The sequence below is a fragment of the Diospyros lotus genome, chromosome 10 (assembly GCF_014633365.1).
Source record: "Diospyros lotus cultivar Yz01 chromosome 10, ASM1463336v1, whole genome shotgun sequence".
NCBI lineage: Eukaryota > Viridiplantae > Streptophyta > Magnoliopsida > Ericales > Ebenaceae > Diospyros > Diospyros lotus.
In genome coordinates, this window is record NC_068347.1 from 693,564 (window position 1) to 721,542 (window position 27,979).

The 27,979-nt window shown below is 35.5% G+C and overlaps 4 protein-coding genes across 4 annotated transcripts; 1 reads left to right on the forward strand and 3 right to left on the reverse strand.

The window, feature by feature from the left end:
• LOC127811761 (non-specific lipid-transfer protein-like) lies at positions 1-348 on the reverse strand. The gene has a single exon (XM_052351930.1). The coding sequence runs from the start codon at positions 346-348 to the stop codon at positions 1-3; it is 348 nt and encodes a 115-aa protein (XP_052207890.1).
• A 1,364-nt stretch (positions 349-1,712) lies between these two features.
• LOC127811762 (non-specific lipid-transfer protein A-like) lies at positions 1,713-2,078 on the forward strand. Its single transcript, XM_052351931.1, has one exon. It carries the CDS (start codon positions 1,713-1,715, stop codon positions 2,076-2,078), a length of 366 nt encoding a protein of 121 aa, XP_052207891.1.
• Positions 2,079-14,305: 12,227 nt separating this feature from the next.
• Positions 14,306-14,912, reverse strand: LOC127810860 (non-specific lipid-transfer protein-like). The gene is made up of 2 exons (XM_052350432.1): positions 14,558-14,912; positions 14,306-14,404 (listed from the first exon to the last, which is right to left on the reverse strand). The coding sequence occupies exons 1-2, from the start codon at positions 14,890-14,892 to the stop codon at positions 14,386-14,388; spliced, it is 354 nt and encodes a 117-aa protein (XP_052206392.1). The 5' UTR covers positions 14,893-14,912; the 3' UTR covers positions 14,306-14,385.
• Positions 14,913-21,623: 6,711 nt separating this feature from the next.
• Positions 21,624-22,007, reverse strand: LOC127811763 (non-specific lipid-transfer protein 2-like). The gene has a single exon (XM_052351932.1). The coding sequence runs from the start codon at positions 22,005-22,007 to the stop codon at positions 21,624-21,626; it is 384 nt and encodes a 127-aa protein (XP_052207892.1).
• Between the last annotated feature and the right edge of the window lie 5,972 nt (positions 22,008-27,979).

Sequence of the window (27,979 nt, forward strand, 5' to 3'; positions counted from 1 at the left end):
TCAGTTGTTGCAATCAAGGTCGGGGCTTAGGGTCAGATTGGTAGTAAGGTGGCAGAGGATGGGAAGTTGGCTGGCTCTGTAGCTGTTGACAGGGAAGGTCTGGGCAAACTGCTTAAGGCACTCGCACAAAGCCTTCTTGTCTGCCGGCGAGTTGGCGGCTATCTTGTCCAGCAGCTGTGCCCCTGAGCAGCACTTGGGGGCCGGTGTCTCGCCGCCCGTGCCAACCACGAAAATCACGCAAGGTTGCACCTTCCCTAGAGCCTCGTCGCATCCAATGGCACTGGCGGTTACTATAACCGCTGCCAGGAGCACCACAGTCGTCAGCATCCTTAGCCAACCGCAGCCCATCTTCTGTCTTCTTGTTTGCCCAAGCAATCTACACAGCTAGATGACAGAAGTAGAGGTATCCAATGAATCGAATTGCTGAAGGATGTGATACATAGCTTAGAAGATACATATATATATATATATAAGGTCTGGCGAAGCATATTGTGTTGAAAATTATAGTCAAAGATTCATGCATGATCGTCATTATTTATGCATGTTCGATGAATTTACTCAATCATTGATTGCGAAGAATATACGCAAATCAAGTGTTGATATTCAAAATCAAGTGTTAAAAGTGGGTACAGTTATTGCCCTACAATTATTTCCAAATCAATCGTAGATATCATATCACATCCTTTTTTGTGCTCATACTGACCTACTTCACTATAATCTATAAGTGTCAAAAGGGCCGGCCTACGGGCTTTTTAAATGGGCCGGGCCCTTTTGTCATTGATAGGGCCCGGCCCGGCCCACGGCCCCCCTACAAAGGGGCCGGGTCGGGCCACCCTGTGGGCTAGAGGACCGGGCCGGGCCCTTAGCCCACAGGGCCTAATGGGCCGGGCCCTTAGCCCACGGGCCACGGGCCGGGCCCTTAGCCGGGCCAGGGGCCCGATTTCTTTGGCCCAACCCGGCCTCCCAATGGGGGCCGGGCCCATATAAACAGTAACGGGCCGGGCCAAAGCCCGGCCCTTTTGACACCTCTACTATAATCTTTGAGGTAGAAAAATATCAGAACGATGTTATTTTTTTATCGTTTTTAAAACGTTTTTTATTTTAAAAATTCAAGAAATACCTAAAAACTGTTTCTGAATAGTTTTTGTAATTTTAAAAATGTTTTAGAATTGTTTCGTAATATTAAAAAAAATATTAAAAATGCCATTTTGATTTAGAAATGTCTTTATATTTCACAAGCACATTAATTCTATAGCATCGAATCAAACAAGTTCAGTCCGATATAATCTGATTCTTCTATATACAGTCCAATCTTCTGAGTAAAATTTCTACCAATTTGAGTTTTGATTTGGTGTAAATATATTAAACACCCATATCAACACAAGTGTCATAAAAAATACCACAACTAGATAGTCAAGTAGCATTTCGGAATCATTATTGAGAATCTCATTTGTCAAAAATACATGAATTTGTTGCCATAATTCATATCATCACACCTAACCTGCGAGTTAATGCAATCAAAACAGCTCTCTTTTTGACTATATATGTTCTGGCTATTGCATTTGCATGAATCGTCGTCATCAACAATATCAACAGAAGCAGTGATCGATCAGCTGTATATATATATATATATATATATTATCCGTTATGATTGAATTCATTCAAGAGCAATCGATCTGTATACAGACTCTTAATTAGATCACAGGAGGAAGATGGAGATGGGGTACTGTTGGGGGAGGATGTTAGCGAGTGTGGTGGTTTTGGCCGTGATTGCAACAGTTCCGGCGCCGGCGAGCGGGGTGATTGAATGCCTGAAGTCGGTGGCGAAGATGGACCAGTGCATGCCGTTCTTGGTCGGCAACACCGAGAAGCCGAGCAACGAGTGCTGCTCCGCCGCGCAGGAGCTAGACAAGGTGGCCGCCGGTTCCTCCAAGGACCGGAAGGCATTGTGCGAGTGCCTCTACCAATCTTTCCATCCCCTTCCCCTCAACTACGAGTACGCTAAGAAGCTTCCCAATCTCTGTCAACTCTCCCCCTACTTCCCTCCCTTTACCCCTAACGATCAATGCAACAAGTAATCTCTCTCTCTCTCTCTCTCTCTCTCTCTCTCAATCAAACAAGCAACCGATCGACAATTACATTTGATTGTATTTAATGTTTTCAACTTTCGTTTCATGTCCCGTACGTTCTGTCTCTATAAATGTAACACACAATGGATTGTTTGCAGGACTTTGATTGTTGGATGAAGTCTGAAGGAGATGCTTGGATCAGACAATGGCGGCCTATTGCATTGGGAATGGCTGCAGAAAAGTTTAATTAATATTATATAAGATTGTAGTGCATGTGTTCTTGAAAGACACTTCTATATAGTTGCCTCCTTGGCTTCTCTTGTTATAAAATTTTTGAGTTATAATAAAATGAGACTAAATTTTTGGCTGTTGATTTTGGCTTCTCTTGTTTATTTTGTAACTTAATTATGATTGTTTTAGTGATGTTTTTCTTTTCTTTTTTTGTAAGTAAGAATTATATAAAAGCAAAAACAAGCTGAAGCGACAACCGATAAGGCCAGGCAAAACCTTGACCAAAAAAACAAAGGGGAACCTAACAACAATCACCTTCAAGACCAACAATAAAATTAAAATAAATATATATATATATATATAATGGTCGGAAGATAAATGGTTGATACATCCAAACTATAATGAGCTACCCTCTAAAGCATGATCAAGCATTAGAAGGCATTGGAATCGAACTCCTCATGGGAAAAGGACTAAGCGCCCTTAGAAATCTCCAGGCATGACGAAAGGCGTGACTTTACAAAGACGATCTGAAACAAACAGTCACCATATATATGGGTCCAAACAACATACTAGATTTGATAAGCCAACTGATCTCTCCTGATCCTGAAAATATTTTTTGTTACACTCCTTCCAAATAAAATACACCATAGCATGCAACACCAGCCTATTTGTCACCTACTAGGGGCCTTTTCCGCTCCATCTAGCAGCAGCCCAAAACACACATGTATCCTATCGACGCCATGGCCACCTAAATTTCTTGGATTTGCGAAAAAAAGATAACACTTCTCGAGAAAACGGGAACTCAAAAAAAAGATGGCAATGATTTTCAATATCAACCCTGCAAGGAAAGCATCTATTTGGGAAATACAAAAACAAGTTAGTACAATCAAGTGTAGATAACTGCTCCCGGATCGCCAACCACTGAAGACCAAATTAATCTATACCCCAGGGGACCCGAGGCTGCTGATCTTGGAAGTCTTGGAAAGCTGCCCTAACAATAAAGGTCCCATTCGATGCTGAGAGCCAACATGGCTCATCCCTACGCTCAACTCTAGGAAGACAAGGAATGTGGCTTTGAATCAAATTGGAGTTTGTAGAAAAATAAATATTCGGCCAAATCCACAGGCCATCTTCAATAAAATCTGATATCTTATCTAAAATTGACATGCCTAATTTTTTAGGTAATTGGCAAGAAAAGCAATTAATGAGAATACCTAACGAGTGCCATTGATCATGCCAAAGAAACATAGTATGACCGTCCCCAATCCTCCATCCAAATCTTGTCCTCATAACACCCTTTAGTGAGGGTAACTTGCTCCGATACCACAAGCGGGCATAGGGTGACTTAAAAAGCCAAAAACACTTCCCTTTAATTTGATTTGAATGCACCCATTTAAGAGCAACCACCAAATTTATTTGGCAACTAAGGCTTGATTCCAAATATAAAACAGCTTCAGACCTAAACCCCCCTACTTTTGGGGGCAACAAATCACTTGCCACGCCACCTTAGCTTTATTAGAATCTGTCTCATTACTGCTCCATAAGAAATTTCTGATTAACTACTCTATCTCTTTAATCATGCGCTTAGGTAGGATAAACACGGATGCCCAATAAACATAGATGGTAGATAACACATAATGCACCAATTGCATATGCCCTCCAAATGATAGTTGTAATACCCCATGGTTAGATAAGGTTTCCATGTAATTTTAATAAGTTTAGAATACTGAAAAATTGATTTTATAGCAATTTTAGGTACCGAATCAACTGTCGGGAATGCCTCGGAGTGAAATTATCTAAAGAAAATTATATAGTCTCGACAAGCGTATCAAGTTGTGATTTATGGTATCAAAAGAAATCGGATCGGGAACAGTTTTCGGTACAGATAAAATACAGCTGCTAATTAGGCTGTAAAACCGAATTATTGTAGGAGACTCCCGAAAAATCAACAGAACCCTAGGGGGGCTCCGGTTTTATTTAACGAGCAACCCTTCAATGGTTTTGGGATGAAACGACAACCCGGTGAGGACAATGGGGCAAAATCGTTCAAATCGAGTACCTTTAAAGTTATTAATTTTGCGTTTTCTGTTTCGAAATGCAATTTTATTCAGTGTTTGAGGGTATAATTGAAATTACGGAGTTGCCCAAGTGATATAAGATGAAAATCAGAATTTAATGGTGTAATTTCTTATAAATAATAATATAATATATAGTGTATATATGTATATATAAATACGAGCGTGCATCTCTAACTTAACATGCCCTGCAAGACGCTGGCCATGACCTGCAACATTTGGATGAATTTGCACGCAATAGGTGACGTGTGGCGGCAAATTGAGTATGCCATACGCATGGAGAGTCCGCGTTGCCTATAAATAGCAAGTAAATGAAGAAGAAATGGCAATGAGCCTCAGAACTTCGGCCGAGAGAGAGGCAGTGGGATTAAGAGAGGAAAAGAGATAAATCGCGAGAGAGAGTGAGAGCAAGATCGGGAGATCGAAAGAGAGAGCCGAAGCAACTAGAGCAAGCGCGAAAGCTCGCGGCAGCCATGGCCGCGAGCGGGAGGCCACGGCCGCTACAGTGTTCGGTAGCAGTCGCGACGGAGGGCGGCTAGGGAGGCTGGGAGGCGGCAGGAAGCTGCAAGCCGCGGCCATGGCAGCCATGGCCGCGAGCTCCAGCTGCGGCAGAGCTGCACCAGCCACGGCCAACAATGGCCGCGAGCAGCTCCGAGCGACGGCGGCGACTAGGGACGGCCGGTGATGGCGCAGCAGGCCACTGAAGCGGCTGGCGAAGAAGGCGGGTGCGGTGGGCGGCGGCTGTCTCGGCAGTTGCAGGCGGGCGCGGGAGGAAGAAACAGAGGAAGAGGAAGAAGGAGGGAGAAAGAAGAAAAGAAAAAGAAAAAGAAAAAGAAAAAAAAAAAAGAAAAGAAAAGAAAAGAAAGAAAAGAAAAGAAAATAGAAAAAATGATGGGAAAAATTCTAGAAAAATCCTGAAAAATAGGAAATTATGTTTCGGTGATATCTCGGAGATTTTGGTGAGAAACGGCTCGGGCGCGCTTTTCGAGAAAATTGCATGCAAATCGAGAAAATCGAATATGCTAAGTCAAGGTGAGTAAAATTCTCTAGAAAATTTTAGAAATTTAAAAATATTATTTTATGAATTATCGAAGTGAAATATTTGAGAAAATATTTTAGAAATATTTAATCTGGATTTATTGGGGAAAAATAGGAAGAAATAGAGAGAAAATTATAGAAAATACCAGAAATTACGGAAGAATAGGTTTTAACGTTTATTTAAATAATTATGGTATTTATGATACTTTGAAGCTAAAGTTGAAGAGACTGATGCAAATTTTGAGATTGGCACGCAAATCGAGGCGATGCACGAGACAAGGCACGGAGATCGAGGTAGCCCGATAAGCTTGAGAAGGTAAGTGGTACTTCCTTGAAAATGTTTTTCATCATATTGACATGCTCTGATATGTATCCATCACATAGACTGCATACATGACTATGAAATGCATAATTACACGTTGATACTATTGATCACACGCATATGAAGCCGTAGGGAGTACGAACTGGCATCGTTGTCTTATCAAGGGTGCACCCATACACCCCGGCTTCGAAAGAGGTGGCCGCTAAAATGATAGGCAGCATGAGGGGTGCAGTTGACACCTACGATGAAAAACATTGCATACACTCATGACATTGCATTTAGTACCCTTATTTAGATGGTTCATCATCTAACTTGGGTTCGCCCCTGGAACATTCGACGTTCCAGCCGGGACTTGCAGAGATGATTCCGAGATTGGTGATATATAGTGACGCGAGACGTCAAGAAGCGAGTAAATTTACCATGTTATGTTGTAATATGAGTAGTTTAAGAATTATGTACCTTGTATTTATTGTCAGACGCTTATGAATCAACTTTGTAATGAATGTCATGTGTTATTATTTTATGAGCAGGTTCGATTCAGCTTCCGCTTTGTATTTATTTTCTAGTGTAGATATCTCGCACTAGATAAGGTCTTAGGGAATTTCGGGATAATGTAAAGATAAAAAATAAATAAAATAAATAAAAATAAAAAAAAGACCAAATTTCCTAAGACATAACACGCCCTGAAGAAGTGGGCTGTTACAATAGTAATGTATTGCGCTAGGAACAAATCCTATTCTTCACCTTATCGATGATGGGCTAGCAATTTATATAAGATAGTTTGGTGGACAATAGAGGCACTCCCAAGTATCTCATAGGCAAAATGCCTTTTTGGAACCCCGAGGCATTGAAAATATCTTCCCTTAGAGATTCATCCCTGCTCGAAACAAAGCAATCACTCTTTGAGGAGTTAGCTCTGAGACTAGACATTGCACCAAACCTTTCCAAGCAAGATTTTAACAAGCTTACTAAAATAGGGTCGCCATTAGAGAACAAAAGCATATCAACCACAAACATAAGCATTACTAATCGAGATTGCTTACATTTCCAACGGAAGTGGAAATTTGAAGTCATTATCGTATGGCGCACAATACCATGCAATACTTGCATCACAAGAATGAAAAGATAAGCGGAAAGAATATCTCCTTGTCCAAGGCCTTGACCCCCGAGAAAGAAACCATTTAATTGCCTATTTATCTTAACCGAATACTGAGAAGTCATAATGCACTCACGTATCCAAGTAAAAAACTGCAAAAGGAAATTCATTGACCTAAGAACCATTAAGAGGAAATCCCACTCCATCGTATCATACATTTTAGATAAATCCACCATCATCGCATAGCAAGGAGGCCCCTTATGAATGTGGAATTGAAAAACTAACTCTTTGACCAACATAACATTATCTACAATAGACCACCTTGGCACGAAAGTTGCCTGTGTCTCATCAACTAAGCTAGAAAGAATTGGCTTAATTCTATTGGGCAGGATCTTGGTAATGACTTTATACAAGATATTACAACAAAAAAGATAAGACGAAACTGCGATGGCAAATTAAGGTAAGGGACCTTAGGAATGAGACTGATGATGGTCGCATTCATTTTCCTTAATAGACGACCCGTGGTGAAGAAATCACGGGTTGCCTCCACCACATCGGGGCCCACAATCTCCCAGGCTTTTTGAAAAAAATTAACAGTGAAACCATTAGGCCCAAGGGCTTTGTCATCGCCCATACTGAAAAAGGCTCTCTTAACTTCTTCGGCTAAAATCTCAGTGATAAGCCCACCCAATTTGTCCTGAGACAGACGCATCTCAATAAGAAAGGCAACATCCTCAGGGTGTAAAGTAGCTGAACGTGTACTTTAGCCTAGAAGGTTCTGGAGATGGGAAACAATAATATTCGTGACCTTATCTTTGGATTTTCTATCTGTGTTATCTTCTCTCTAGAGGTTGATGATGCAGTGCTAATTCCTCCGAGCTAACATAAAATGGAAGAAATAACTTTACATCAATCCCTTACCACAGACCACTTGATTCTGGCCCGAAGAAGAAAAAAATCAAATTCTTGCATAAGACCTGCCATGTAATCCTTTGTTAAGTCAAGCTCTTCCTGGTGGAGAATATGGTTATGGGGGTTATCATACACAATGTACTGAAGCCTACATAATCTATCATGAAGATCCAAGACATTCTCTGAGACATGACCACTAGATTGATTGAGGGTCTTCATTACATCTTTAACCGCTTTAAGCTTATTCACTACCCTAAACATATAACCCCCATTCACATGGGTGCTCCAGCTAGCAGCCACCTTATCCAAAAAGAGAGGATGATTTGTAAGATGGTTCATAAACCTAAAAAGACTCCCATAATTATGAAGATTTTCTTATAAGAATACCACCATGGCGCTATGATTAGAAATCCCCGGTCACAAGAAAATAGCCTTGCTTTTTGAATATCGAGCAAGCCAATCATCATTAACTATGGCTCTATCCAATTTCCTAAAAATATAAGCCTCCCTAGACCTCTTATTGTTCTAAGTGAATTTTGGCCCATTGAAGACCAAATCCTGAATTGAAACAGAGGAAATAAAATCATTAAATATGTGCATCCCCAAAAACGTATTGATGTTACCACCTCTCATCTCATAACTATTACGAATAACATTGAAATCACCTAATACGAGCCAAGGATCATTGCCTACTGACATCCCTACTCCCCTAAGAGAGTTCCATAAATGAGCTTGATCCATTTCCTCATTTCTAACATAAATGCAGGAAAGGAAAAAGGGAATGCTTATCCTTGGCCCTAGAACTCTCTCATGAATGAATTGCTCAGAACTATTCAGGACAACCACGTTAAGGACAGACAGATCATAACCTATCTAAATACGACCCCCTTCACAGATGTTATAATTGAATTCCTAATTTCATAAAGGCATAATAAGTCAGGAAATCTCCCCAGCCTGTCTTCACATAATATTTCACGAAATTTTTTGTCGGTAAAACATTGATTTTTTGTAGTTAATAAAAATTAAACTAATAATTTTTTAAATATATTACAAATAAAAATCAAAATAAAAGTTATTATGATATGTTTAAATTAAATTTTTTTATTTTTTATTTAATTTTTTTTATTTTTTAGCGACGGGGTTGACCCCATTGCTAAATTTTAATTCTTTATTTAATTTTTTTTTTTTAGCGACGGACCCTGTCGCTAAATTTTAATTTTTTTATTTAATTCTTTTATTTTTTAGCGATGGGGTTACTCTCGTCGCTAAATTTGAATTATTTATTTAATTTTTTTTCTTTTGTAGCCACGGGTTGATCCCGTCGATAAATTTTAATTTTTTTTATTTTTTAGCTACGGGATTAGCCTGTCACTAAATTTTAATTTGTTTATTTAATTTTTTTATTTTTTAGCTACGGGGTTGACCCCGTCGCTAAACTTGAATTATTCCATCGCAAAATTTTAATTTTTTTATTTAATTTTTAGCGACAGGGTTGTGCTCGTCACTAAATTTTAATTTTTTATTTAATTTTTTTATTTTTAGCAACGGAATGGACTCTGTTGCTAAATTTTAATTTTTTATTTAATTTTTTTTATTTTTTAGTGACGAGGCTGGCCCCGTCGCTAAATTTTAATTTTTTATTTTTTATTTTTTAGCGATGCGATTTTCGTCGCTAATTTCATAGCTAAATTAAAAAAATATTTTAAAAAATTAGCGACAAAAATTCCGTCACTAAAAACTATTTTTCTTGTAGTGTTTCACGAACACACATCTCTAAAATGGCTAGAATAGACGCTTTATAATTGGAGATAAGTGACTCACTTCCCACTACTTAAGGGTTTGATTTAGACCCTTCACGTTCCAAATAACGATCTACATCAATGAGTTCTCTAGGAGATTGGGTCCAGGCTCATTGACCCTCTTTGTTTTTCCTCACTCTTATTCTTCTTATTCCTCACCTTATTCATATTTTGTATCATATTACTCCTCCAAACACCAGGCGTTTGTCCCTCGAAATATGCTCCCATGGTTAGTTAGTACTAGAGGTGTTCACGATACGATTTTGACAGTTTAAGGCATTTTCAATACGCTATTCCAAACCACACAGTCTGATTTGGTTCATATGTGGTGTAGTTTCTATAATTTGTCCAAAACATACCATAACAAAAATCGTCAAGAAACATAACACTGACTGACTGTTGGCATATAATAATATTCAGTTTATTAGGCTACAAAATTACTAATTATTTTGGAGTCAACCACCAAATCAATATCGGAGTTGAGTTGCATTTCTCTTGCTACATGTTGGCAATCACATAAAGCAAACAAAACAAAAAAAAAGATAAGAGAAACACGGCTCAAGAAGTTACCTTCAAATAGAAAACCCCAAAAAAATATCAATTGTAATGCCCTTAACAAAATCTCTCAGCTCATCCGAGACCCCAAACCTTCCAAGATCCACCACTGTGGAAGTTGTCTCAAGCGAAGTGTCGACAAGAAATGATAGTATGAAGGTGGAGGGAATTTGGGATTTGATCTGGTCGGCGCGCTTCGAGGCCTCAGCGACGATCTCCTTGGATCGCTTGGACACCTCCGAGACAATGTGAGAGAACTAGCGACCGAAAGAAAAAGGACGATGTCGTCAGTCTCGATGCGGCGGGGGCTAGGTAGAGAGGAAATGAGGAATGGAAAATTATATTAGGGTTTTAATGTTTTATATTTTATAATTTTTATTATTATTAAATTAGTCGGGCGGTTCGATTTTTAATTGAATGTATTTTTCTCAAACTACAAACCACACAGTTTAAGGATTTCTCAAATCGTTCCAAACTGTTCCCTAAAAAATTTGCATAGTGCAGTTAGTTTTCATGATGTATCGATTTTTTTTTTTAATTAGTACTTGATAATTTAGAAAATAGGAATGGAGAGTAACTAATTCGTGATTTTCATTGAGACTTCAATGTAATGCAACTTCTGGGTGCGGATGGTACCAAATCCGGGTGATTTCACAATTATTTCGGCGATCATTCCCCTAGCAGTGACACTTTTTGTAGGGGGCACAAGACACTTTATTTTGAGAAATTCTATTCAGAACCCAAAAATTTACTCTTCAAAACCCAAGTCCCATCAAAATTTTCAATAATTTTAATATACTTCCTTTACTCCCACAACCCACAGCAAACTCTCTCCTCCGATCACCTCTCATTCTCAGCCATCACCTAAATATATAAATACGCACTCACACACACTTATATATATATATATATATATATACAGCATGGTCGCGACCCTGACAGCCGCGACCATGCAACTCAGCACACACACACATATACACTCACACACCTATATATACATATATACAAGTTCCATGGCCGTGGCCATGGAAACCCTCGCACCTCGCGATGCGGGGGTTTCTGCAATCCCCGCACTGTAAGGTGCGGGGATTTATAAAATTTCCGCACCTCACGGTGCGGGGAATCAAGCCTTCCCTGACTACTGGGAAGGCTTGATTAAATTTGTTTTATTTTAATTAAATTTGTTTTATTTTATTTATTTTATTTTAATTAAATTTGTTTTATTATAATAAAATAATATAAATAAATAAATTCTAAATATCTGTATTTTAAGTAATTTTAAATTTTAAATCATTGTAATTAAGTGTTGAATTTTTAATACTTAAAAATACGCATATCTAAAAATCCTATCATCATTTAAAATAATTTTTTTTAAATATATATATCTTTACCTAATTCAATAAGATAAATTTCAAAATCATATCATCATTTAAAATAATTTTTTTAAATATATGTATCTTTACCTAATTGGATAAGATAAATTAATTAATTTAAAAAAAAATCAATAAGATAAATTAATTAATTTTAAATTTTTTTAAGTATAAAAAATTCAACACCTAATTACAATAATTTAAAATTAATTAATTTATAATTACTTAAAATACAGATATTTAGAATTTATTTATTTATATTATTTTTTATTTTATTATAATAAAACAAATTTAGTTAAAATAAAAAATAAATAAAACCAACCTTCCCCAACTACTTAGTCGGGGAAGGCTTAATTCCCCGCACCACGAGGTGCGGAGATTTGAGAAATCCCTGCACCTCGCAGTGCGGGGCTTGTAGAAACCCTCGCACCGCGAGGTGCGGGAATTTCAAAAACTCCCGCACCTCGCGATGCGGGGGTTTCCATTGCTGCGGCTGCCATGGAACTTGTATATATATATATATATATTTATATAGGTGTGTGAGTGTATATGTGTGTGTTTCTTAGGTTGCATGGCCGCGGCCATGGCAATGTGTGTGTGTATATATATATATATATAAGTGCGTGAGTGTGTATATATATATTTATATAGGTGTGTGAGTGTATATGTGTGTGTGTGCTGGGTTGTATGGTCGCGGCTGCCATGGCCGCGGCCATGCTGTGTGTGTATATATATATATATAAGTGTGTGTGAGTGTGTATTTATATATTTAGGTGATGGCTGGGGATGAGAGGTGATCGAATGAAAGAGTTTGCTGTGGGTTGTGGGAGTAAAAGAGGTATATTAAAATTATTGAAAATTTTGATGGGACATGGGTTTTGAAGAGTAAATTTTCGGGTTCTGAATAGAATTTTCCCTTTTTTTTTTTAGTCCGGGACATGTTACAATATTTTGCATTTAAAATAATTATAGTACATTTTAAAAAAAATAAAAGACATATTATTTAAAAGTTTTCAATTCATAGTATAAAGTGTAAAATTAAAAAAAATAATTTTTTTGTTTTCTATTTAATTAGAGATTTAGTCATTTAATAAAAAAATTAAAAATGAAAGCTAAAAAGTATTTTCCAAAACCAAAGAGCCCTAAGCTTTTTATTTTTCAGTTTTTGAGTAATGATTTATACTCAGCACAAAATCCATCTTAAACAAAAAAAAATGCGATAATTAGTCCATATACCAAAAAATAGTCTACGCTAGAACTTGAAGAGAAACAAGAATAAAAATCAAATAGAGATCATACGATATGAAATAAAAATGAGAAAATAATATTTTTAAAAAAAATAAAAATAAAAATATGAGAAAATGGATAAATAAAAATAATATAGGGTCCTTTTTATAAATATAATTTTTAATATAAAAAATTATTAAAATATTATTTAATTAAACATAAATATAAATTCTATCATTTATTAAATATAAGTACAAGTAATTTCTATCTTTAATATGATCGTCAAGACAATAGAGATACATAATATGCAACAATATACAAGTTGTAGGATCGAGCGCCGACCTCCAACAAGGAAGGGCATCCCAATAATATACAAATAGTATTTATAATAATAAATACATCAATGTATATTCTTGCAATACTTAGTATACAATAGCAAATAGTGCTAAGTATTTGATATACAAATTATTCAAATGGTGGACTTTTCTCTTCAAGTAGATGCAGTTAATTAGTGGTAATTACTTTGATTAAATGTAATTTTATTTAACATTTGAAAAATGAACAATCAAACAGTAAGGAGGCAAAAAAGGATTAGGCAATTGCACTGAATAGCGAGGAGGCAAAAAGGGATTAGGCAATTGTACTGAAATGGAACACATACACAGTGTGCGTAAGAAAAAGGTCTGTACGCTAGTCTTACTCAATTGCTCTTATCTTTTTTTTTTTTCTGATAACAAACCATCTTTTTAGGGCATTTTGGGTATTTGACATATGTCCTTATTTTAATTTTTTTCTTTTTTTTCTTATTCACATAAAAATTTAAATTCATTTATCATTGAGCTTAAGCCCAACCCAACAACTATATAGCCCACCTGATAACCCATGGACTCATTAACTAATTAATTGGAGCCCATTTCATTATTTCCAGTTCTATTAAAAATTATACCCATGTACTTATTTTCTCGATTACATGAACCACAAAATAAAATTATACAAATGTAAAATTATTGCTATTCCATCAAAGAGATTTACCATCAAGTATTAAAATACTTAAATCCACATTTAAAATGCCATTAAATTAACGTTAAGTCTTAAAATATTTAAGCTCACTTTAGGGTCGTTACAAAGTGTATATGAGAACGAAAGAATGCAAGCAATTGCTAGTAATGTACAAGAGTTAGATGTACTAAAAAATGCAAGTAGATAGATTTAATCAAAATAATAAAAATTTGAATTGTCACCAAAAAAAATCAAAATATCAAAGTTAAATTGATTTAAAAATACAATTCTAAATAGATAATTAAAATAATACAAAATTCAAATAATAAAAAATATAAGAAGAAGAATATAGATTTGACCGCTCAATTAAGGTAAGAATTGATGCTTGACACTGCTTTGGAAAAGATTTCTCACTCCTAAAGTGACACAGGTCACCAAAGCTTTGGTTGCTAGCTAGAGGAATGGCAGCCAGAAAAGATTTCTCACTCCTAAAACTATCATTATTGAGTATCGAAATAATATTTACAAAATTTTATTACAAGGGAAGCCAAGGAGGCAACCATATATAGAAGAGTTTTTCAAGAACACACTACAATAGTCATATATATGTATATAATATTGAACTTTTCTTGCAGACATTCCCAATGCAATAAGCCGCCATTAATGTCTGATCCAAGCATCTCCCTCAGATTTCATCCAACAATCAAAGTCCTGCAATTAAACAATCCCTTGTGTGTGTTACACAGAGACAGACAACGTACGGGATATGAAACCAAAGGTGACAACATTAAATACAATCAAATGTAATTGTCGATCGGTTGCTTGTTCGATTGATTGAGAGAGAGAGAGAGAGAGAGAGATTACTTGTTGCATTCATCGTGAGGGGTAAAAGGAGGGAAGTTGACGGAGAGGTTACAGAGACTGGGAAGCTTCTTAGCGTACTCGTAGTTGAGGGGAAGGGGATGGAAAGATTGGTAGAGGCACTCGCACAAGGCCTTCTTGTCCTTGGAGGAACCGGCGGCCACCTTGTCTAGATCCTGCGTCGCGGAGCAGCACTCCTCGCTCGGCGTCTCGGTGTTGCCGACCAAGAACGACAAGCACAGGTCCATCTTCACCACGGACTGCAGGCATTGAACCACCCCGCTCGCCGGCGCCGGACCTGTTGCAATCACGGCCAAAACCACCACACTCACTAACATCCTCCCCCAACAGTACCCCATCTCCGTCTTCCTCCTGTGATCTAATTAAGAGACCGTAGAGTACAGATCGATTGCTCTTGAACGAATTCAATCGTAACGGATAATATATATATATATATATATAAAATGATGTGGCACTATATAAAATTACAAGAATGTCCCTACGCGTTAATAGTCTCGCTTGTCACGTGGATTGCTCGAGAGACTAACACGTGACAAGTTAACAATCTGGTGCGGAGTCTGAGAAATCCGAACCGGACCGCGAGACCCTTTCCAACTTTATCGGGGTCCTCGGGAGTAGTGCCCGCCCCATCTCGAGTTTATCTCGGGTGCCCCATACCAGCTCACTTATAAAAAATAGAGGTTCTAGTATGGGCAAGCTCTCCAGCTCTTATATTACGATTACTACTTGCATTTACTCTACTAATTTGAGCGTCGAAATCCACCCTGAGAGACCCTAGCCCTGTCACTCCATTGTCTTGCAAGTTCTACCACTGAGGTCCGACATCACCAAGTCCGAGATTCTATTCTCGACATCCATTCGCAGAGGTGGTACGTGGTGGTAGGTCCCAAAAACCATCATCATATAGTAACCCAAATCAGATCGAAGATCGATTTTTTATAACTTTCATATCAAATACCAAATTGAACTTTTTCGGTCTTGTTTCGGTTAATTTTTTTTATTTGAAATTAAATTTAAACATCTATATATATTAATATATTATATATTTATATTAATGCGACACAAAATAATATTTTCAATTATCATATTAATTAATATCTTGCCAAATCTATCTTACAAAATCATTTTGAAATTAGTGATGGAAATATTTTGTTATCATTGTACTGAAAGTATGTTGTTTTTGAGAGAAATATATATCTTGGATAATAAATTTGTGAGATAGCTTACCAAACATATCTCTTCAACCCTAATGTGTTGACTGATATAGCCTTATCTTTTAATTTAAGATAGATGGGTAAAAATGACATTTTCCATTTTAGCATAAATGTGTTGAAACAATTGTCATCATCAACAAAGAGTAAAAGATAATTATGAGAAATTTAAGAGACACCCTTCGATTATGAGAAATTACATTGACTGCTCCCATTTAGAAAAAGTGAAAATTCATTTTACCCTTTTTTCTCTCATTGGATAGTGTTTGTTAAAATAAGTAAGATAAGTTTAGAATACTTTTCGGACCAAAATATAAAATTATTAAGATAAAATTGAAAAGTATTTTATGATTTTTATCAAACTGTTTATTAATTTTTTTAAAATACACTGAAGGATACAAACGTCATTTTTTTTTATATGTAAGGACCAAGATATGCTTATCTTGAAGGGAAAGGAAGATAAACATATCATGAAAAACTCAAATAAGAAGTCACGTGACTTCTTTCTCAATGATTGTTAGATAAGTTTAACAAACACACATTGAAAAGAACAAAAGTCTGAAATATATTTTATAACTTACATTTTTTGATATATATTTTGGTTAATAAATACTACCTTAATGGAAAAAAGATAATTATTGCAACTGCATTATGCAAACTTATAATTGATGCCTTTGTGTTTTCCAAAAATCACAAAAACCTCTCTTGACTTTTAAAACACGTAGAACTTTTCCCTTACCATTAGAAAACAACTATAAAATTTTTAAAACTACAAAAATGCCCTCATCATTTCTCATTTCATTTTAGTTTTCCCCCTTCCCTTTTTCCTCTACTTTCACTCTCCCTCATCTCTCCTCTTTGGCAGTACGATAAGGTTTTGTTGCAAAACCTTCATGTGATTTAGTGAAATCTCAACCCCATGGGTTGTCCACTATTTTATCTTTTTTTTTTCTTCTATTAGAAACCCTAATTTTCTCTTTTTTCCTTTTATGATTTTGGCTATTGTTTTTGCTATTTTGAATGTCATCATAGACCACCCAAACCTCTCTTCCACCACCATGAATGTAACCGTCCATCAGAACCTTTCTTTCTCCTTTTTTGATGCAACTACCACCATCTTTATAGCCCTTTTATAAAGGTTGCCCAAACCTCATTGAAAAACATTTGCAACCCTATTTGTTCCCTAGATTATAAGAATTGTCTCATGTTGAGGGCTTAACATGCATGTGAGAATTATCTTTGAAGGAGGGCTTAACAGATAAATTTTTCTTCTTGAACTATGCTTTTTGAAAATTATCTTTATCTTGCCCTAGATGATAGTTTATTGTCTATCTTTAACCTAGATTAGGTTCTTTTAGATTACTCGTCTCCAAGCAAGAAGTATAATCCACCTCAAATTCAAATTCCTCATGGTAGCTAGGAATTCAACAAGGTCTACCCGTGAGTTGACCAAGTGCTTTGACCTCCAACATGATTTTTATGACTTGTCAATTTATCCTATGTGGATTTTCCTACTTTCCTACACATCATCAATACCATTACTTGGAGGTGTCATAAGTGGCATTTAAGGAATTGAAGGGATTACAACACCCCCTAACTGAAAAACATAGGAGACATAAGTGGCATTTAAGGAATTGAAGGGATTACAACACCCCTTCTAACTGAAAAACATTGGAGAGTCAATGTTCGATTCTAGGATTTTCTAAATTATAATCCCCTTTATTTTTCAAGATGAAAGGATGGCCATGAATGATTCTTAAAAAGAATGAAGAAACTAAAGGAGCCCATAGGTAGTTGCGATATACAAATTGTTCAAATGGTGGACTTTTTTCTTCAAGGAGATGCGGCTAAGTGGTATATGGCTCAATTAAGATAAGAATTGATGCTTCACCATCGCTTGGGTGGAACCATTTTTGTGACCAAATCTTGTTTATGTGTTAGAGACCATCGAGAAGAGTCAGCTCATCAATTTGAAGAGCTCTAGAAAATACAAAATATGATCTATGAGGTACTCATCTATCCAAATATGCCTATATATGAGCTAATCCTACAGACAAGGAATTGTGTTATGATAAGTGTCTTTTATACACTTATTTTGGTCTATAAACTTAGCATTTATACATTCAATGAGCATGATTTCTACTTGATTTGGTTCTATATATGGTTATGTAGATGTGGAGCATGTGTTGAAGACAATTAGAACAAAAAGTGATGATGATGTCGCATTTTTGGAGCTAAAATGACAGTAAAGGCAAGGTCAAAGGTCCATTTGGGGTCGAGGATGATGATGTCGCAAAGCGCCGGAAGAATAATGTCATTGGTGAAGTGTTGGAAATTAAAGAGAAACGGCTCACGGTGTTGTCACGCAAAGCATTGTGTGGTAGGGTCGTGATAAGAATTATTTTCTGTGGCTCACGACCTTACCGCAGAAAGCATTCTGTGGTAAGCCCATGACAAGATTTTTATTCTGTGGCTCACGACCTTACCGCAAAAAGCATTCTGTGGTAAGCCCGTGACAAAATTTTCATTCTGTGGCTTACGACCTTACCGCGGAAAGCATTCCGTGGTAAGGCCGCGGTAAGACTCTAAGCTTTGTAAAAAGGCCGTTTTGAGCCCGTGTCCTTTCAAATCAAGTGGAGATAGGCTCTCTCAAGGGGCACGACTTTGAAGACCTAAAAAGCATTATAAAAAGAAGGATTCTTGAGAAATTAAAGGGCTTTTGGAAGAGAAGAAGATGGCAAATCTAGGAAGAAGAGGGAGATTTTCTTGAAAATCTTTGGTTTGATTGTATTTTTCCATTATTTCTTCTCTCCAACATCATGAATTTTGTTTTTATTATTCTTTCATTAGTTGAAACTATGTTAGGCTAAGTACTTTGTTGTTAGGGTGATTGATGAAACTTAGTTCGATGATGGTTTAATTAAAAGTATTTGGGTTTTATTATATTCTTGTCTTTCGGGTTGATCGTTTGTTATGCTCTAATTCCGTTTTGATGCTTGGCCGCCATTAGAACGTGTTTGTGATTTATATTGCTTTCGAGAGATTCAATATAGATTAGCACTTGGTAATAAACGACGTAAGGTTCAATAATAGGTAGAGATACCGTTATGCTTTGTGAAATCCTATTTTTATGATTATTGTGGATAAATGCATATTTGTATATTTGCAGATTAATTAGAGATAATTAATCTCATATGTATGTTAGTGTAGGTGCTCTAGACCCAATCAGATTGGGCATGTTGTACACTGACAATTGTAATCATGTTATTATTTGAATAAGGAGTTATTCAAATTCACAAGAAGTCATTCTATTAGTTTCTTGTTATTATTGTAATAACCGAATGAAACTAGATAGAAGTCCATATGATGTATACTGTGAATAATCTATAAAGATGTGAGATGATGCATCACAGTTTTTAGACATCATTAAACGTCCCAAGTTGTAGCAATGTCAAGAATGGACATTGACAATTGCGGTAAGACTTGTATGTGCTATGTTTTTGCTATGTGATAGCAATGGGGATCTCACACCCATAGGCATGGGGATGCCTAGACAAGTACATAGGTGACCAATGTTGGAGAACGTGTCACTGGACATGACTCGCCATGAGAATCCATTTTGGTTATATGTTGATGGAATTCTCATAAGAGATGGGTGTAACTAATCCTTGGACCTGAGGTTGTCACGATCATATCATAAGAGGACCGATATGCTTTGACATCGTTTCGATGGGCCTAGACAAAGGCTGCACGTGGGCGATCGTTGGGTATATCATGAGGCTTATGGAGATGGGTGCATAGCCAAGATGGGACTCGTCTATCCCTTGATAGAGGATGATGTATCTAAGGCGCATTCGGTGGATATTCACTTTAAATCCATGGCCATGGTGAAAGAGATCAATAAGGAGTTATTGATTCACTTTCTATTAAGTGAAGATATCCGAATGACCGAAGAAAACTCATGTGATCATTATCAAGCAACACATCGCCATACTTGAGATCACATAAGATGCATTGACGAGAGGATCGTATTACACGGTAACCATGCTCGTGAAAGGTTATTTGCGGATTATGAATCCTTCTGAATAATTGGGTAGGCATGATGCCTTGCTAGAGGCCAATCTTGTCTTATGTGTTCGTACCAACACATTGCCAACATATTCGGAAGCCTAATGAGTCATACGCAATAGGCACGATCCCTGGCTTAAACCAGGAGAGTGGATGTATGGTTAAGTGGGACACTTCGGCAAGAAGTTGTGCCATCGTAGGTTCTCACGGAAAAAGAACAGATAGACGTAATGACGTCGATATGACGAGGAGTCGTCGTAATGGAAAGAGTTTCCTAAAAATGGCATTTGATTAAATTAGGAAGGAGTTTCTAATTTAATGATTTTCTATTTGTTGGAGTGGCAAATAGAAAATAAAATATTTTTGGGCTTAAGTTAATATTTGGACTAAATTAGATTTGGGCCAAATATTAAATTAAATATTATATTTGGACTAAATTGGATTTGGGCCAAATATTAAAATAAATATTATATTTGGACTAAATTAGATTTGGGCCAAATATTAAATATTATATTTGGACCAAATTAGATTTGGGCCAAATATTAAATAAAATATATTTGGGCTTGAATTAGATTTGGGCCATAATATTTTATTTAACCTATAAAAGGATTGGGCCATTTAATTATATTTCTAGTTGGACTAGAATAAGCCCACTTATGATTCTAATTAAATTAGAATTAATGGGCTAGCCCAATCCATTAGGGTTTTAGAAACCCTAGGATATTTCATTATAAATATCCTTTTATAGGTTGCCCATTATAGAGGTGATTTTTTGGTGTCGTTTTTCAAGAGTTGAAAAACGCATTGCCGTTCACTCTTCCCCGTTTCTTTTGGCATCGATTTGAAACGTGGGTGTTCTTTTACCGTCCATACACAAGCCGCGCAAAGGAGAAGGAGCTAGCACTCCTATTCCGCTCTCCTTGCCAACGGACGCGTGCCGCGTATCACGAGTTAGAAGCCGGACGCTTGGACGGCTCGAATCCGCGAACGACTCGATAATCTAAAGGTTAGATTTATTTATTTGTTTGTGAATGATTTGATTTCGACGTTGATCCAATCGCCAGGATCGGGGTAAGGTTCAAAATTTTTGAACTACGCTGCTTGCCCCGTAGCGATCTTGCTTTACTTTCAATGTAAGCATAGATTCAATCGACCATCGAGAGAGACTTTTGATTAACTTAGAATCATTGATTTTCAGCTCCAAACAAGAATTATAAAACCCGATCACTGAAAGATTAAACTAATTAAAGAATTACGGTGGATTCATCAACCCTAATGCATTAGATTTCTATATTTAAAACCTAAAGAATTATTTTGTGTTTTCCATTTAGTGAGTTAGTTTTAGTTAATATAAAATTTACAGTGAGTATTCTTTTAATTGTGTATGATTTATTAAAACTAATAGTGGTTAAAGTAAGGATTAAAAGCTAATTCTCGTGGGAACAATACTCTATTCATCATTATATTACTTGTTACGATTTCGTTCACTTGCGAAAAAGAATACGTGAACATGTTACATGCATTGTGCTTCATATAATTCTACAATTATACTATGAAACCCTATCAATAAAGTATTTTTTAAAATACCCTTCATGTATCTTTTCTCAAAAAGTTAAATAAAATTTGAACCCATGACTTTAAATAATAATTAATTTCTCAAGGAACGTTATTAGCGCACAAAAACTCATTTCTCAAATAAACTGTAATTATCAAATATCACCCATTGAACTTTAATTTAATTTTTTTTATTCATTTGCACGAGCCACCCATTAGCCAGGGTGAGAGATATACTTGTTGCAATCATTGTCGGGGCTAAGGGTGAACTTGGCAGTAAGTTGGCAGAGTTTGGGGAACTGATTGGCTCTGTCGCGGTTGATCTGCAAGACGAGTGCAGCTTTCTTGAGGCACTCACACAAGGCCTTCTTTTCTGCTGGGGAAGTGGCGGCTATCACCTTGTCCAACGCCTTGCCGCCGGCGCAACAGTCGGGTGTTGGGGTGGAGCTGCCCATGCCAACCAAGAACTCCCCGCACGGTTGCAGCAATCCTATAGCCGCTTCACATTCAGCCACACTGACCGACGCTAGATTTGTTGTAATGACAGACCAAGCCACCACCACACTACTCATCAATATCCTCAGCCTACCAAGTGCCATCATCTCCTTTCCCGTCTTCTCTTCTATCTCCTTTTAAGTCTTCCAAGTGGAGAGAGATCCATATGGCTCTTGGATAAAATAGAGATGGGAAAGAGAGATCGATATGACTCTTGGATAAAATAGAGATGGATAATTGATGTATATTTGTAGTAGATCGATTTACGACCTAATACGTGTTCAAAGATTAGTACGTAGTTACTATCATTAAAGAGTAGGAAAAAACTTTTAAGGAATATAAAAAGTTGCAACTATTTGAGATAGAGAGACATATTTTTTGCCAAATTTATTTTTATTCAAAAGAGAATATGGTAATTGAGTCCCTAAATAGTATGGATCTCCAATGAATTCTCTAAACAAGAAAGTCAAAATTAAAAAAAAAACACACACACACACACAAATAGCTAACAAGGGATATTGCCTCATTAGGGAAGCACAAACGGTCTATCGCACGCACTTAAAAAATTGGAATACCATGAGATCGTGAGTTCGAATTTGTTTTTGTATGGAATTGTGCAATATTTTGTATCTATCTAAGGGACCAAGTTCTCGAGTTTCAACTCGCTATGAATCTATCTATTCACTTAAGACTGTAGAGCAGGTGGACTGTAAGTTTTAGAAAAGGTGAAATAAATCTAAGTCGAAGATTAATGTCTGTGATTAAAAGACCTTTCGAGTTTCTCATGTTATTCAAATATATATATATATATATATATATATCAAGGGATATCAATGGTTTAAGTAATTTGTTTAACAAGTAGTGATTTTGGGCAACTTGACCCACATTAAAAATTATTGAATTTGACCATATGCTAATGTAATTGGTAGAATCTGCAAATTACTCATTTGCAGGAAACATATTAAATTATATTGATCATTCCTGCAGAAGATTGAAGAAACGTTAAGATTGTAATTTGTTACTGTAAATGGTTAAATGTAGCAGAAGAAACAATCAGATTCAGATAACTTGGCATATCAATTAATAAAAAGTTATATATAATATTGTTAGGTTTTATAACTTAATCTAACAAAATCATGTGCTAAAACCATTTGTAGTTTAAGTAATATGACACTGAATACCCCTAACTAATATGGGAGATGACTGTAGCATTCTTCCTCTCATGCCAAAGCCCTTGTGGAAACTGCATTGTGTCTGATTTCCAAACCCTTTGGATATTGACAAGGATTTTTCAAAATTATACTTATTTATAAATTTATTTTTAAAACTTTTTTTTATAAATAGTTTATCATAGTGTGTTATATGTCCTACTAGAACCTCAACTAATTGGTGAAAAGATTCACAAATAAAAAATCCCTCTCAAAATCCAAAGATCTCATTCGGGATTTTGTTGAAAATCTCGCTAGTCATTGTAGGTTTGATTTATATAAGGAGTAAGATTTCAATAAGTAAGCACATTTGATACTCAGAGATTTAATATTATTTATTTCACTCCTTTCTTAAATACTAACTTGATTGTCGGATGCTATACCAAGGCACAAAAACCCATCCTTGCAAGAGAGTTCAGAGTCAAATGTATTTGGTGATCTTTCTCTAACATCATCCGGTATTGTTAGTTAAAGCTATGTTGCAACAGCTCTGTGTATTTTAATTCTTTAACCCATCAAATGTGTTCCATAAGCTACAAACTATATGCCCTTGAGTCCTTTTCGAAGGGACTACAACATATATACTAAAATCTGAAATTGTTTGGAATTTCATTAAACTGTCAAACAATTTTCATAGTAGGCCCTTGTTCTTGTTTTAATTAGCACATTCTTGTATTTTAGTTATTTGACCAACCAAACCCCATGAGTTATAGTCGGATTCGATCTGAGCCGATTTGGACCAAATTTTGAGCTCAAATGTATAGTTTCTCGTTTTTCACATCCAAATCGGCTGATTTTTAGTCAATTTTGGTATTCGATGACACGAAGAAAAGGATAAAGTCATGAAAAGAGAGATCAGATCAAATCTATTGGCATGAACATCTTTTGTACGTATCAAAACCCTAATCTGCAGATGATCTCAAATAAAAGCTCATAATAGCTTGGCATTAAGTGAATATTGCTGAAAGAGATGACTGCAAGACAAGCAAAATCCACCCCAATAAATGCACCCGATTCCTTCCTTCCATTGAAATGCATTATAAGAAGGAGCATCAACCAGCCAACAACTCACCATCCCGTTCATCATTCACTTCGTGTTCTAATCTTGGGGATACAAAAGGCACAATGGGTTTGGGTTGCTCCACCACGACGACGACGTTGATGAGCCTGGTTGCTTTGGTTCTTGTCGTGTCAAGGCCAAGCCCAGTAGCCAGCGCCGTGGTGTGCAGGGAGGCAGTGACCAAGCTGCTTCCCTGCGAGCTTTTCTTGGTGGGTCTGGGGGGGGCAACGCCAAGCCTCGCGTGCTGCTCGGGCGCCGGGGACTTGGACAAGATGGCAGCCGATTCCCCGTCCGACAAGAAGGACCTGTGCCAATGCCTGAAGCAAGCTGCCCAGTCCTTCCCCATCAACTTTGCTAGGGCTAATCAGCTTACAAGCCTCTGCAGCCTCACTACTACCATCACCTTTAGCCCCTCGGTCGACTGTGACAAGTAATCCCCTCCCTCTCTCTTTTGCTCACATTGAGGTTAATTAGTGGTGTTTAAACAAGATTAATCAATCCTATTCCGGGTTTGTTTAACTTAATTATTTGGTTGATCTTGTTGTTCTTGCAGGCTTTGATCATCTACTTACAAAGGCTGTGTCATGAAGGGGCAAGTTAATCGGTTCATTTGGAACATAAAAATGGTGGACGTGCATGGCAATTGCAGCACTTGGCTTCATGTCATTGAGAATTATTTAGTGTGTCGATCACTAATGTTAATTAGCCTAGTGAATTAATAATCATGTTTCTCTTATTGGTTGAAAATGGTTGATTATTAGAAATGATTGATGATTTAATTAATTACCATTTCGTCCATATATTACCATCTTCTTGTTTATCGATGCACCTTTTTAAGAGATTCTAGAATTAAGAAATTTCGTATATTGACAAAATTTATTTTAATCATCGATCATTTATATAATAATCATTTAGCTGAGTAAAGCTAATTTAAACATTAAACACACAAATTATCAATAGAATCAAATGAAAGCGAATAAGTTAAAGAAAAACTCGCACATAACAAGAATTTAATATAAGACTTAAAAAAGTATTGGAATATCTATCTTACTAACCTATCAAGACTTTACTTGTTGACCCATGTATTATTATTATTATTATATTTTAATAATTGAGATTTTATATGAACTCAAGTATAATTCACACCTAAAACTCAAAATATTTTGATTGAAGAGAATATACTTTTCACAATATTTTTTATTTGAATGTATAGTTATTAATTAATTGCCTTATTATACCTAAACATTTCGTTTAAAATTTCTAGAATATCTCGTATAACACAAATCTAACTTCAATGGATGATGTGATGTAATCTTTGAATAATAGAGGTAGGTGGTGTAATTAAGTTCTAGAAAGTCAAGAATACTTTTCATATATATTTTATTTATATCAAACCTCAAGAGTTGAGCTTACATCATCGTTGTAGAAGAATGGTCACTTTTCTAGTCCTCCTCTAGTCTAGAAGAGTCTAATTAGTTAGGGTTTTATATAAATTCATATAATAATCATGTATAACAAAAAAGAAAAAAAAAAAACACAAGTAACCATATACCCAACAACAAAGAAAAATTAAGCCCATCCAATACAATTAAAATCAAGTTAAAAAAATATCTATCAAAAAACAAATTAAGAGGATTTTTACATGGTATAGTTTGGGTCGATATAAATATAAGAACGTAGACTTGGAGCTAACCCAATGTAATTTGAATCTAAAAACTTGGACTAAGACCAGGAATCAAACCAGAAGTATTAACAAAAAGACAAAAATAAATTAATTAGATTGCGTTCTCTTTATTTTTTTTTATTTTTAGTTTTGAATTTTAAATTTATTTTTAGTTTTCTATTTCGATAGTCTGTTTTCAGAAAACTGAAAACGTGTTATTTTTGTTATTTTGAAAAATTATTTCTTAAAATTAAAAAACTAGAAAACGCGTTTACTTTAAAAAAAATTTAAAAAAAATATTTTATAATATTTTATTTAATAAATTTTATTATTAAATAATAAAATTAACTCTTTTTAATAAAATTCTACTATTAAAATAAAATAATAAATTTAATTAATGAATTACTTACATCTAATGATAATTTACGTTATATATAATATATGTAATATACTTAATAATATACTATATGTTACTCTACATTTTTAATTATAATATAAATATACTATATTTTTTAAATTTTAAATAAATATATAATTTTATTTTCAAAATTTAAGAAAAAAAAATTTCCTTTTTTATTTTTTTCTTTTTTCTTTTTCTTTTCTCTCTGGCGTCCTACATCTTCTTCATCGTCGATGACCACCACCGACTAAAAATTCACATGATTAGAGCCTTTCATTAGAAAGGCCAAGTCAATGGAGTTAACATACACAAAAATGAGCCAAATTTAATGATTAAAATTTTATAAATTTAATTTTTAATTTTCAGTCAAAATTGAAAAATGTACTGGCAGTCACCACCGACCATTGTGGTCTGTGATTTTTGGCAATCAAAGATAACCACCCGACACCCTTACCCCCATCGATCAACATACCAAAAAATCAGTAACATCCAATAATTGAATTTTCATAGATCTAAGCTTAAACCTCCGACCATATATAAATTGTGTATACATGCATATATATCATGGATTGAAGGGAGAAAGAATAAAATGATGGAAACGGGGAAAAGGAAGAGAGAGTCAAAACACGGAAAATAAATTATGTTTTTTGTATTTTGGACTTAGAGATTGTTTTAGTTCAAGATAGTCAAAACAATTATTGTTTTGGCTTTCCTTTCTAAAAAAATTTCTTCTATTTTGAAAATGTATTTTTGAAAATTTAAAAAATTAAAAATTAAAAAAAAAAAAAAACTGAAAACAGTAAAGAGATGTAAACCGTCTCAATTATTTTGATTAGAATTAGTCCTCAAGTCTACCCGAACCTATAAATATGGGTCAAGAAAAGAATATCATTTATAAATAGAAGATGCCTGGCCAAAATAGTAAATCAGTAGACCACTCAAAGACATTTTTAAATCATATAGAATCTTCAACCAGATAACTCAAATGGTGTGGAATATTTAGTGCTCTCTATGGGTTTAAGATTACTTGGGTCTAAAAGGTGAAATTACTTACCTTAATGGTTCTCATATGTTATTTTATGCATGTAGAAAAGGTTAATCATAGTACACGGTAGCGCACTAAGTAGAAGACACAGTGCATGGTGCTCATAAAGAGCCACCCCACAAGAAAGTAAAACTCTCATACTGCGATTATCATGACTCGAACTTGTATTTTTTAGTGTAATCTATTACTTAAAAATCATCTATGCTACGCTCGTGGGAATAAAAAGACTTGACCATCACAATTCTAGTGGATTGGTTGAAACCACTCATTAGCTTCAATTATCAAAACCCATCACGAATGTATTCCAACAATAGGGCTTTTTTTTTATTAAATTTAACTTTATTAAAGTTGTTTATAATGGAATATGCACTTGAAAAAAAGATAAATTACAAATTTCTCAACCATAATGGAGACCTAATCATAGATCTAGCTAATTATAGAGGTTTAAGAAAAATTTATCAAACCTATTACCGATCTCTAGTAACACAGTCTCTTTTTTCAAGATAAAACACTTGGGTACAACTAATAGACCCATACACTTGATTGTTTTTTCAAATATACAAATTAATCGGGTCAACCCGATTCTCTGTTTACCAATTCAATTGGATTTTAATCGGGTTGAAGAGAATTTGAATTTTTATGTTAAATCGGACCGAATAGGCTACCAATTCCTGATTAAACCGGTCCGATCGGTCTGTCT